Below are 12,221 nucleotides of genomic sequence, written 5' to 3'. Positions count from 1 at the left end.
AGCAGCTCTGAGTTGTTTTGTGTTCAAGGAAGTGGGATAGAAATCTAGTAAAACTTGGTGGGGAGGGTCAGAGAGCAGCCGTCTGGATCTTGGGTGCTGTTACCTCCCTGTGGAGGTGGAGCAGCAGTGGAGAGCTGTGTTGTCTTGATAGGATAAAATTATACAGACATGTTAGATTTAAGGCAGGGGTGTGGAACCTCTTTCCGCCCAAGGGCCTAATTCCATTCTGGAGAAGCTCTTGGGGGCTGCATTCCAGTGGTGGGTGGAGCCAAAAGCAAAATATTGGGCTCAATGGACCAATGTTTCTATATTCCTAAAAGGAGCAGGGCAAAAGGCCTGCAGTACAAGGAACACCAGCCTATTTTAGCTTAAAGCTCCTACTGCCAGCCTTTTGGGGGCGGGGGGGAGTGTGCTAAAGCCAGGAAACCACCAAACGATTGGTAGTTGGGGGAGGAGCGAGGGAAGGGGGTGGAGTCCCAGGCGGGCCAGATTTGGCTCCCAGGCCTGAGGTTCTGCCCCCCTGATTGAAGGGTTGTGTTCTCAGAATCTGAGCCAGTGCCAGATTAGCAACAACCCCCTCCCCACATAACTGGGAATGGAACTTGGTAATCACCTGATTTTTCGCTGCTGTTAATATTATTAAAAGTTGCAAACTGCCACAGGGTCCCAAGGTGGGGAATCCAACATCTAAAACTGACAATGGCTATGTATATTCTGTGAGCATGTTTAACACATAATGTTATTTTTGCTTTCTAAATGTTGTTTCTAGGTTTTGACAATTTTGAGAAACTGCTTGCTGGAGCCCACTGGATGGTGAGTATCTGGAAGTTCTTCCCCCCCACTGGGAACTGGATATAGAGTTGCTCTGTAGATTCTTGACAGTTACATCCGTTGATGGTCCAGCTGTGAGACGAAAACGTCTCCTTTGCTGCTTAGGGAAACTGAACGTCCACCCGGCTGAAAGTTAACAAGTAATCGAAAGTGACATTGGAGGGAGCTCATTAGAAGAGAGCGTTGGTACTCACGGGGAAGGTTCTTTCTCATTTGGTGTGCGGAAGCATCCAGCAATGATGAACCCTTCCTACTGCTTGGCAGACAGGAACTGTGTGACCTAGCTTGTTTTTCTCCATCCTCCCTCCCTCGCCTCTCTGTATCCGTCCACACCCACTCCAAGTCTTTGGATAAATGAAGGTTTAGCCAGTCATCTGCACGTTACAGCTCACTCCATTGCACCAGCTGCATTATCGCAAACGCACCATCACTGAGATCTGCTGCGCAGCCGCACGGTCCTGGATGAGCACGGTCGCTAAACATTACGAACTGACTCTCCTCTGCCATGGTGGAGAAGAGTGCTCCAGCGTATCGCCTTTCCTGCCTAGGGCAGCCCCCTCACCTCCCCGGTTATGACACAGCTATTGCACTTCCCGTTGTTGGGTGCTTTCTACGCCAGACAAGAGAATGGGACGTTGGTACTTGCTGTGAAGGTCCCTTCTCATTTGGTGTACGGAGGCATTCTACTCCACACCCTTGGACAAGCGCCTGCCCTCCGTGATGCACACACTTAAGTTCAGGCACGCCTACGTGCCTGTTCTCTATTCACAATTCTTCTTGCGTTTTTTTGTAGCTACATGAGTCTTTTTTTTTTTCTTTTTCTTTTTGGTTGCAATCTGGGCTATGAGATGGAACTGAAGGAGGAACCATCAAGTGGGGAGGGCAAGACTGGGCAACTTGCGGCCTGCCAGATGTTTTGCACTCCAACTCCCGTCAGCCATAGCCAGGGGTAATGATTATGGGAGTTGTAGACCAAAACATTTGGAGGGTCACAAGTTGCCCACTCCTGGGATGGGGTGGGGAACCTATGTCACATGGTTCCTGCCCCCCTAAGCAGATGGAGAAACACTGCTGGAAGCCTCCATACATCAAATGAGAAGGAACCTTCCTGATGAGTACCAATGTTTCATTCTCCTACTGAGCCCCCCGTCTGAGCATTTGCCAGCTTTCACCTGGGTGTGTGAACTGCCTCCGCTTTGTGCTTTGAGGCAACGTATGGCTCTGTAAGGGCTGTGTTGGCTGCAGCACGTATGGAAATCCACCACCTGAGTGTCCCACATGCTAGTGTGAACTTGGCTCTGGCACCCCTTTTAGGCCAATGTTCAAACAGAAGTAGGAGGCCGTAGCAGACATCAGAACCTGGTCCCTTAGCAAGGGGTTATGCATGGCCCTGAACACCTCCCTTTTCTTTCTTCCTCTTCCCCATTCTTATTCAGTCATTTGAAGTATATTTTTGTGGCATACGGGCAAAGCTTGGAGGGTTGGGCTGTGTCCTTTTAAATGAAACAAACCCATTCACGTCTCCCTCCCACTGCCTTGAGCAGAGATGCATGCAGCGCGCCTTCACCTATACCGAAGCTGTGGATAAAAGGCAGCTCCTGAGGGACGCCTCGGTGGGTGAATAGGCTCTTGAGTCCCAGCTCACTCTGTTAGTGTGTGCAGAGGCGCCATGCTCGTACTGAAGGGGTGAGGACAGCAGCTGTGGGATGCAAAATCTGATTTAGGCTGAAGGCAGGTGCCCTGGATTTCACACCGACCCAGCCAAGAAGGCCAGCCCTCCTAATCTGTAGGATGGGAGAACTGGAACAGCAAGTGATCTGCCTGCTGCTGTCCCCCCCCCCCCCCCGCCGCTCTGGTAGCCCTCTAAATCCACGGGCCTGGCTTAGAATTTTAACCGAACTCCGTGCTCCACTGGCTTTTGCTAGGCAAAACCTATTTTCCAGTGCTTGAAGCTGTGTTGCCCTGAAGAACCTGGAGTTTCACTGGCATTCCCAGTTGGGTCCTAGGGTGGCACTGGTGCTGTAGGTTTTGTTTGGATAACATGAATTTGCTTTTATACTCCCTGCATAAAAGGACAATCACTTCCGCACCACTCCCCTGGAGAAGAACGTGCCGGTGGTGCTGGCAATGCTGGGCCTCTGGTACATCAACTGCTACAAAACTGAGACCCACGCACTGCTGCCCTATGATCAGTACATGCACCGCTTTGCTGCTTACTTCCAGCAGGTAGGTTGGGTCCTGGGCATCCTCCCCTTGGACTCCATGTTGGCTGACCAGGCCTAGGCTCCCTGGCAGAAGGGAGATTCTTCAACACGCCTTATGGGCAGGGAAGAGTCCGCTTTACTCATCCTACAATTAGGAATGAGTCTGGAGTGTACGACCGAGTGCCAGTTATCGGTTTAGTGGGCCGCAGGCATCTGACCGCAACCCTCTGTCCATCCCTCCTGGTGGTACAGAATTCGTAGTGCATCTTCTTGTGCGCTGGCTGATGTTAGAAGTGCACTCGCAACACTGGTGCGCATCAGTTGTCCTGCCCCATCTTAGCTGTCCTTTCCTAGAAGGAAAATCTTGAGCAAAGGCCAGTGTCAAGTCTGATCTTCTGCTATTGCTTAGGGGGATATGGAATCTAATGGGAAATACATCACCAAGAAGGGCACTCGTGTGGACTACAATACCGGTCCGATTGTGTGGGGCGAACCTGGAACCAACGGGCAGCATGCCTTCTATCAGCTGATTCATCAAGGTACGCTGAAAACCGATCAGATGTTCTGAGCATTTTAGCGGTGAGTTGCTGTGTCTTAGGTACAGATGATCCAAAGTGGTCCAGTTTGATTGAAGTGGGCAGATGTTTCTCATCCAGCAGCTGTAGAATGGTTAGAGGTAGGCAGTTTATAGGAACGCTAGAGTTGTGGAAACTTCAGAGGTCACTTAAAAATAAAGCAACAGGTTAGTACTAGTTATAAATGGTTTACCTTGCAGAGCTTGTTCAGAGACCTTGGCCTTCACTCCAGTTGTCTTAACGGTCTCTGTAAAACATGGGGAACCTGGGGCCTTCCAGATTATGGTAGACTGCAGCTCCCATCAGCCCCAGCCAGTGTAGCCTATGGTGAGGGAGGGAGCTTTGCTTCAGCAGTATCTGGAGTGTCACAGGTTACGCTGCTGTGAAAGAACATTTTGCTATGTTCACGAGACTATCTCCATCTTTTTGCAGGAACTCGTATGATCCCTTGTGACTTCCTAATCCCCGTCCAGACACAGCATCCAATCAGAAATGGCCTGCATCACAAGGTAAAATGGCTTGGAGTCAAGGCCAGCATCCCATTTTTTTCCAGCTGTATGAAACTTGTACTGAACTACTACTGCACCGTCTTCTGGGAAGCCACACTGCATAAGATGCACTGTTTTGAACTCGCACCCTTCATCCCTGTACTCCTAAAATATGGGGCTGCGTGTCACCCCTGCTTTACAGGGACAATCAGTTGCAAGCGGGGGCAGCGTGTCTGCCCCAGCTGTGATGTGGGATATGCTTTTCCCTGCGTGTACCCTTCCCAAAATATACCTGCAGTGTGACTTCTGTTGTGACGATGGTAGTATTTAAAGTTCTTGCCATTGTAAAGTTCACAACTGCTGAGAACGTACAGCAGCCTTCCCCAGCCTGGCGCCCTCCAGATTTGTTGGACTACAACTCCCATCATCCCCCGCAATCACAACCAGGGATGTACAGCTTGTGTAAAATCTGTTCCGTCTGTGTTTCGCAGATTGTCAGGTGCCTTTCATTCCATCATCTGCCCATCAGTGGAATCAGTTTTTGTTTGTTTGTTTCTGAATTTGTGCAAATGCCCAACAGTGGGAAAGCCGGTCCGCTGCAGAATCTGACAGTCGGATTCATGAAAATCTGAACTCCTTTCGTTCCATTGCGGATTTCTCTGACATCCCTAATCACAGCCCATGGTGCTGCTGGCTGGAGCTGCTGGGAGTTGTAGTCCAACACACCTGGAGGGCGCCAGGCTGTTGGGGAAGGCAATATTCAGAGGGTCTGTCTGTCTCTCTGTCGTCATCGTCCCCCCGCCCCGTACATGGTAATTCTTCAGGAATATGACTGAACTTGGCTAAGGGTTTCCGTATGGCCTTGAGTGAAGGAGGCTTCATGTTTGCAGGTCAAAATTGTGCTGTTTAAAGAGACAGGGGTCCTTAGAAGGTCTGGTTACTACTGGCAGCAGCAGCCACGAAGACAGAAAATGGTTCTGGGAGCAATGAGCGGACAACTTTCTAAGCCCAGAATGTATGCAGCTCCCTTGAATGGAGTCAGACCAGTGTGGTATTGTCTACAGCAGGAGTGCAAAAGGCACAGGCCAGAGGTGGCCTCGCAAGCCCTGTCTGGCAGCCTCCCAGGGAAAAAACAGGAGAACGGCACTAGGAACAGGCTCTGTGGTTCCTGCCGTAGATGCCCGTTTCTTGAATGTTCCGAAAGCGCCCTAAGAAGCGGTGTGTGTGAGTGCATGCGTGCACCCCCATCACACCAGCAGACACCTGATGTGGCCCTTGAGGCCAAAAACGTTGGGCATCCCTGGTCTAGAGCTTGGCAGTGGCTCTATGCAGTCTGGGCCTGAGAGAGGCCTTCCCTGATCCTTTCAGCTGGCGATGCGGCAGACTGAGCCTGGGTGCTACGGATGTGCTCTGCCGCAGAGCTCTGGGCCCTCCACAAGAACCTTATTAAAAGTGTGGGCGAATCAGGAAGGCAGCCCTCGGCCTCGGGCAGCTATACCCAGCATTCCTATCTTCGGCTGGGGCTGTTCCTCCTGCTTTCATGAGGAAGAGAGGCAGCCCCGTGCGGGGCAGGGTGGGTGCGTTCCTCACCTCAGGAACTTGCTATGGAATACAAAACCCCACTGGTTCTTTGGGAGAGAAACCTTTCTTGAGTGCACTTTAGGATTTCCAGATTCCAGACCTGAATTCATTTTAAACCTAAGTAGGGGCATTCTGAGGAGGCAGCTGCATGGGGAGAGAAGGTGGATTTGGACTGCCAACTTGAAATACAGCTGGGCTGTGTAAATGCAAAGCTGTGAAAACTGTTTAATATTGACCAGGAAAAGCTGAATTATGTGACGTAGGATAAACGAAGCAAATTGAGCAAAAATGTGTGATTTCTTTGGTGTAATTCTACACTTTTTACTATGTTTGCCTAACGTTCTTGGGTGTGGCTCATTGGCCTCTCCATAACAAATAAATAGGCCTGGCTTCTGAAATTTCAGCACATGCTGGTCTGTGCCCCAGTGGAGTTGCAGGTGCACATGGTGGGATACGACTCACCTGCCATGCAAGTGCAGACGAGGTCCTTCCTCTCTTAAGCAGGTATATCAGACCTTCCCCAACCTGGGGCCCTCCAGATGTATTGGACTACAATTCCCAGCATCTGCCAGCCAGCCATGCCCAACTCATCTGGAAGGTGCTAGGTTGGGGACAGCTGAGGGAGACCAGCAATTGACAGTGCCATCTTAACACTTGACTCCTTCCCATTAGATCCTTCTGGCCAACTTCCTTGCTCAGACTGAGGCCTTGATGAAAGGAAAGACTACGGAAGAGGCTCGCAAAGAGCTGCAGGCATCTGGCCTGAGCGGAGATGCTCTGGAGAAACTTCTTCCGCACAAGGTATTTGGGCTGTAGGCCACTTCTAGATCTCGTGGGGAGCCTGCCCCAGTGGCTGCAGTATCTGCCCAACTGCAGAGTGGCATGCTTTGGAACTGCAGTGGTTTGGGCGGAGTGAACGGAGGGGCCCTCTGCTGGCAAGTGTAAGTGTGAACTGTGAAGGCCAGCCGGTCCCATTGATCCTACACGCATGTTCCAATTTAGCCTGCCTGTATACATGTTTTCTTGTTCACTTTTGCAGTGGAGAACACTCTTACAGAACACTTAGAGAGAAGGCAGGCCCCTGCCCCAGGGAGATTACAAATATAAGCTTGTTGGTGAGGGAGAATCACAAAACAAGGGATGAATATGAGGAAGTGCTGGGATGTGTGCTTGAGCTTTGTTTCGGGGTTTGTGGGGAGAGGCGTTGGCGGCAAGTCAAAAGATTTAAGAACATACGATTCATGCTGGATAAGATCAAGAGTCCATCTAGCCCATCATTCTGTTCACAGAGTAGCCAGCCAGATGCCTGTGGAAACCCACAAATAGCATCCTCCCACTTGTGTTCCCCACCAGCTGGTGTAGAGGGGCATACTGCCACTGATGCTGGGGGTGGCATGTAACAGTCATGACTAATAGCCACTGATTGCCTTCTCCGTGGATTTGTCCAACCCCCTTTTAACGCCCTCCAAGTTGGTGGCCATCCCTACATCCTGTAGCAGTGAATTCAGTAGTTGAACTCTGTGCTGTATGAAGAAGTCCTTCCTTTTATCTGTCCTCAACCTCCCACCATTCAGCTTCATGGGATAATTCTGCATTTGAGTGTGATGAACCAGGGAGAAAACCCTGTCCTTCTTTATGGAGGAGGGGCCTGAAGAGGTGGCCCAGTGTGACCATTCTGGTGTTCAGTTGGCCTGAGAATAGTAAGAAATGTGTGGCATATTTTTTCATTGACCGATGTGTCAGAAGATTGGAGTGTAATAATGTACCTCTCATGTTTTTCTTGAAAGGTCTTTGAAGGAAACCGTCCAACCAATTCCATTGTGTTTACTAAACTCAACCCATTCATGCTTGGAGCCTTAATTGGTAAATGTCTTTCTCTTCAATATTTATATTCGTTGAACAGCTTACTATTAAAAGCTTATTATTAATGTTGCCTTCCTTTTTTAAAAATTCTGTTTACAGCAATGTATGAACACAAGATCTTTGTTCAGGGAGTTCTCTGGGATGTTAACAGTTATGACCAGTGGGGGTAAGTAGATTGTATGTATATGTGTGTGTGTGTTTCCTTGTAAAATGGGTCGCTCCTTTTGTAGGGGTGGGAATCCCACATTCCACACCACGCTTGCCTCAAGTCAAGATCGACGGAGGCGGAATGTGTTTCGAAATGGAAGGATAGGCAACTCGGGCCTTGGTCTGGCAGGAGCAACTTACTGGAGACTAGGCACCTCTTTACAGGTCAGACTGATCTTCACTGCAACCAGAGTGTGATGGCCCAGAACCCTTTGCCTGGTGCAAAGGGTTTAGACAACCCAGTAGCTGAACCTGGCCGCTGCAAAAGCCCAGCCTTGTGTTTTTTATTATACATATAGAAATGCATTGGATTCCATCCAAAGCCTACACTTGTAGTGATATTTTTTTTAAGTATCTTTAACTTTTTAAAATATGCATACATAAATTTGTATAGATCTTTTCTTACCAATTTTTAGATCTGGATTTCCCCATAGAGTCAATTTAGCATAAGAAAATGGATCAAAGTGTAATTCGTGTGACATTATACACCACACGTCTCTAATTGTGGAAACTGGGGGGAGGCCAGTGTGTTCTTGTGTGCCTAGAACCCAATGCCATCCAATTGTAGTGACATGATTGTCCACCCCAGCCTCCCCCAACCTGGTGCCCTCCAGATGTGTTGGATTACAACACCCATCATTCTCAGCCAGCATGGCCAGGGTGGGGAAGGCTTCACCCCTTCTAATGGCCATTGATGTGGACATTCTGGGAGTGCTACAGGTGAATAATACTGGGTTGCTTCTAAGTCACTTAAACTGTTCCTTTCACAGTGGTGCAACGGTGCACTAAGTGTGGGGTTGGCAAGACCTGGGTTCAAATCTTTGCTCAGCCACAAACCTCACCAGTTGACCACTTGCAGCCTTTCAACCCCACCTGTCTCCATAGGGTGGCTTTAAGGCAGGGGTGTCAAACCTCTTACACCACACTGGCCAAATTCAGTTTCAGGGAGGCACTTGGGGGCCATGTTCCAGTGGCAGGCGGGACTGGAGGCAAAAGGGGCGGGGCCAAAAAGACCAGGTCAGAGCAGCTTTAAGAAAGGGCAGCACCGAAATGCAGTAAATGGCATTCCACATTCGGTATTTAGTCTAAACTCTTCCTCCCCTTAAAATCTAGCGTTGAGCTTGGGAAGCAGCTGGCAAAGAAAATTGAGCCTGAGCTGGAGTCTGATGCACCAGTGACCTCCCACGATGCCTCCACCAATGGGCTGATCAACTTCATCAAGAAGCACCGAGCCTGATCAAGGCATTGGCGGGCAGCACCGGAAATCCAGCCACCGAACCCCCAGATCGATGTTGTAGCTGCTGCTTCCTTAGCCTCTCCTAACCACATTCACCGGTTCTGTCTGGCCTCTTTGTTGTTGACGGTTGTTAGCTTTGTTGCATTTTTCAGCAGTGTTGCAAACAAAACCTTTTTTTATTTTGTGAGACCTGGAACTTCTGTCTAGTGGCTGTTTGTGGCAGCTGAGTTGTAAAACTTTGGGTACTGTGTCCCTCAGTTCTCTCCCCCTATTTCCAGTTCCACTGTGTACCACCACCAGAGGAAAGCTGCATGACGAACAGGGAAACCCTTTCCACACTGTGTCTTGTGAAGCCAGTGCAGAGTTCGAGAACCCCACCTTAGTTGTACAAGATTATACCAGAGTTCACTAAAAACGCATGTCTGTGTGCCTTTATTTGCTGGGGCTGTGGGTGTCAGTTGACTTTGTCTGTGTACAGAGCGGCTGTTTTGAATCTCCCATGATACTGTAAACTAGCTTCCTCAACCTGGTGCTGTCCAGATAGGTTGGAGTGTAAGTCCCATCACCCCCAGTCAGCATGGGCAATGGGCATGCTGTCTGGGAGTGGTGGAACTTGTAGTCCAAGATCTCTCGCAGCAAAGGGGCACCACGTTGGGGAAGGAGGCGACTCATGACCAGCGAGCACCATGGCTGATCATCTTATGGGGGTCCTGGTACTTACTTTACTCCCTCGAGATGGCACTGACCACTCCATTGAAAGGCCCCCATATTTGGAGGGAACTGTGCTGACAGATGGTGTGGGTGGAGTATTTTACATCAGGAAATGTTAGTTCAATAGAGATACGATCCATCATTGATGGGTGGCAGATATCAGGCTAAATTAGGAAAGTGTCAGCCTCGTGGCCCTGCGGATGTGTTGAACTACAACTCCCATCAGTCCTAGCCAGCATAGCCAATGGTGAGGGCTGGTGGGAATTGTAGGCCAAAACATCTGGAGGGCCATACGTTGCTCACCCCTGCTGTCCAATATTCAGAAGAGATACTGTGCCTCGGCCTCTGCAAACAATTTTATCTATGAGTGAAACCAAACAAAATATTTTTCCTTGCTTGGAAACTACTTGATAAAGCTGCTCAATTTGGCTTCTATTGACTCTTTTTTTTTATGTAGTACACCATATAACATTATTTCAAGCTTTGTTCTCCACCAACCAAAGAGTCTGTGTGTTTTGGCTAAGGGTGGAAAGGGTTCTCAGTAGCAGCTGGATTTTATGTTTTCAAAAGGGGCGGGGGCAACCACTGTTTCTTCATCCAGGCACTCCTTGGGAGAGTGCTAGGTGCAACCTGAAACCATCTCAGCACCCGGTAGAGCCTGATTTTAGTGTCTGGAGACTTCTCCCATGTTTGCTCTAAAGTATATGTGCTGGGTGCATCCAGACAAGGCTTTTGTCATGCCTTCACCAGAACATTACACTGGATCCAGACATCCTCTTCCACTTGTAACCCTCCCATTCTCCTACCACTTCTTCCTTTTCTGACTAAAGAAAAGATGGAATAGCTGCACAAGGGCCTGTATTACCCCAGCCGTAGGCTTTGAACTCTTAATTTAGAGGTGCCAAGATAAATCAGACCCAGGTTTACTTACAAGGAGTACTTTATTGAGTAACGTACAGCACACAGGCATACCTAATGGTTGGATCAGCCAGCAGCAAGCACCACTTAGTGTTCATTGCCAGCATAGACTAGAAGCATTTGACTCTCAGGACAGCCACCTCCAGTTTTAAGACAGACAAACTTTGCTTCCCAGACACATCTTTATATCGGCCTTTGACTCATCTCAAAAGTCCTCAAAAGCTGGTACATGTTTTGGTGATCTGTACTGAGTGTTCCTGCACATGTCTGCTCAGAAGTAAGCTGCATTGAGGTCATGCTAAATGGATATAGAATTGCAACCTTGGTTAGCCTGGTAGAGATTGTCCAAATACAGATTTTGAGATTTCTGTTGTAGCCAACACATCTATCTTTGCCTTTTTCCATGATTGACTGCCATCCTGGCTAATAATCTTACTAGAGTCATAGATTATTTTTAAAAAGCTACCTTGTTTGTTCATGTCAGATGGTAATTGTTGTTGTTCAGTCATTCAGTCGTGTCCGACTCTTCGTGACCCCATGGACCATAGCACGCCAGGCCTTCCTGTCCTGCGCACTCTCCCGGAGCGTGCTCAAGTTCATATTCATTGCATCCGTGATGCTATCTAGCCATCTCATCCTCTGCCATCCCCTTCTCCTTTTGCCTTCAGTCTTTCCCAGCATCAGGGTCTTTTCCAGGGAGTTTTCTCTTCGCATTAGGTGGCCAAAATATTTGAGCTTCAGCTTCAGTATCTGTCCTTCCAATGAGCACTCAGGGTTGATTTCCTTTAGGATGGACTGATTTGACCTCCTTGCAGTCCAGGGGACTCGTAAGAGTCTTCTCCAGCACCACAGTTCGAAAGCATCAATTCTTCGGCGCAGATGGTAATAGTCATTCCTTTTTTTATACCTGTGACTTAATTCCATGATTTAATTGCAGCATAAGTTAATTGCTGCAAAATTAATGAGCATTTACTTATTTGATTTATACCTCACCTTTTAACCCAAAAATGGTGGCTTACAGGAATAATTAAAATTGAGTAAAACAAAATACATTAAAATACAATAAAAACATAATTACAGAACAAAGAATAAAAACAGCTCAACAGCCACTTGCAGACCAAAGGCCTTGAATAAAGCAGTCTGCCTGCTGGCGGAAGGACAGCAAAGAGGGAGTGACCCTAGCCTCCCTCTGGATTTCCATGGCCTGGGAGGGGCTGCAGAAAAGCCCCTCTTGGGTCACTGGTAAACCTGCCTCTGAAGGTGGTGGTCTCAAAAGAAGGGCATCTTCCGGCAAAGAGACAGAAGGCGCAACCCTAGGCAGAGTTATCTGGGAGGAGGCTGCTAAAAGGAGTGGGTCTTACTTCCGGCTGCCAGGTTCGACTTATAAAACACACCGAGTTTTAAGAAAAGATCTTCAAATCACCTGAAAAGCATGCTGTAGCTTTTAATTAGAAATGCAGACTATCATGCAAATGTTATTTAAACTGTCAGCATGAAGCTGCATCTATCAAAGAAAAGAAGCATCCAGTGTCTGATTATTTCTGACTTCCTCTTTGTTAGCCTGGCGAACAATAGTAAAATTTGAAAACCTCATGATCACTTCTTT

At 48.4% G+C, this 12,221-nt stretch overlaps 1 protein-coding gene across 2 annotated transcripts in view; it reads left to right on the top strand.

Annotated features, from left to right (window-relative positions):
* The window catches only part of GPI (glucose-6-phosphate isomerase), a 36,289-nt gene extending 25,302 nt beyond the window's left edge, over positions 1–10,987 (top strand). For both annotated transcript variants that reach the window (XM_084812240.1, XM_084812241.1), the window contains exons 11-18: positions 770–813; positions 2,905–3,057; positions 3,445–3,574; positions 4,043–4,119; positions 6,352–6,480; positions 7,467–7,542; positions 7,642–7,708; positions 8,863–10,987. In XM_084812240.1, coding sequence (XP_084668366.1) covers positions 770–813; positions 2,905–3,057; positions 3,445–3,574; positions 4,043–4,119; positions 6,352–6,480; positions 7,467–7,542; positions 7,642–7,708; positions 8,863–8,986 — 800 coding nt within the window. In that variant the 3' untranslated portion in view covers positions 8,987–10,987. The remainder of the gene's footprint in view (positions 1–769; positions 814–2,904; positions 3,058–3,444; positions 3,575–4,042; positions 4,120–6,351; positions 6,481–7,466; positions 7,543–7,641; positions 7,709–8,862) is intronic.
* Positions 10,988–12,221: the final 1,234 nt, after the last annotated feature.

The sequence above is a fragment of the Heloderma suspectum genome, chromosome 8 (genome assembly GCF_057233095.1).
Source record: "Heloderma suspectum isolate Gila_16-S chromosome 8, 16-S_ref, whole genome shotgun sequence".
Classification (NCBI taxonomy): domain Eukaryota; kingdom Metazoa; phylum Chordata; class Lepidosauria; order Squamata; family Helodermatidae; genus Heloderma; species Heloderma suspectum.
Note: the sequence above shows the minus strand (reverse complement) of the source record. Positions and strands in the feature narration are given on the sequence as shown.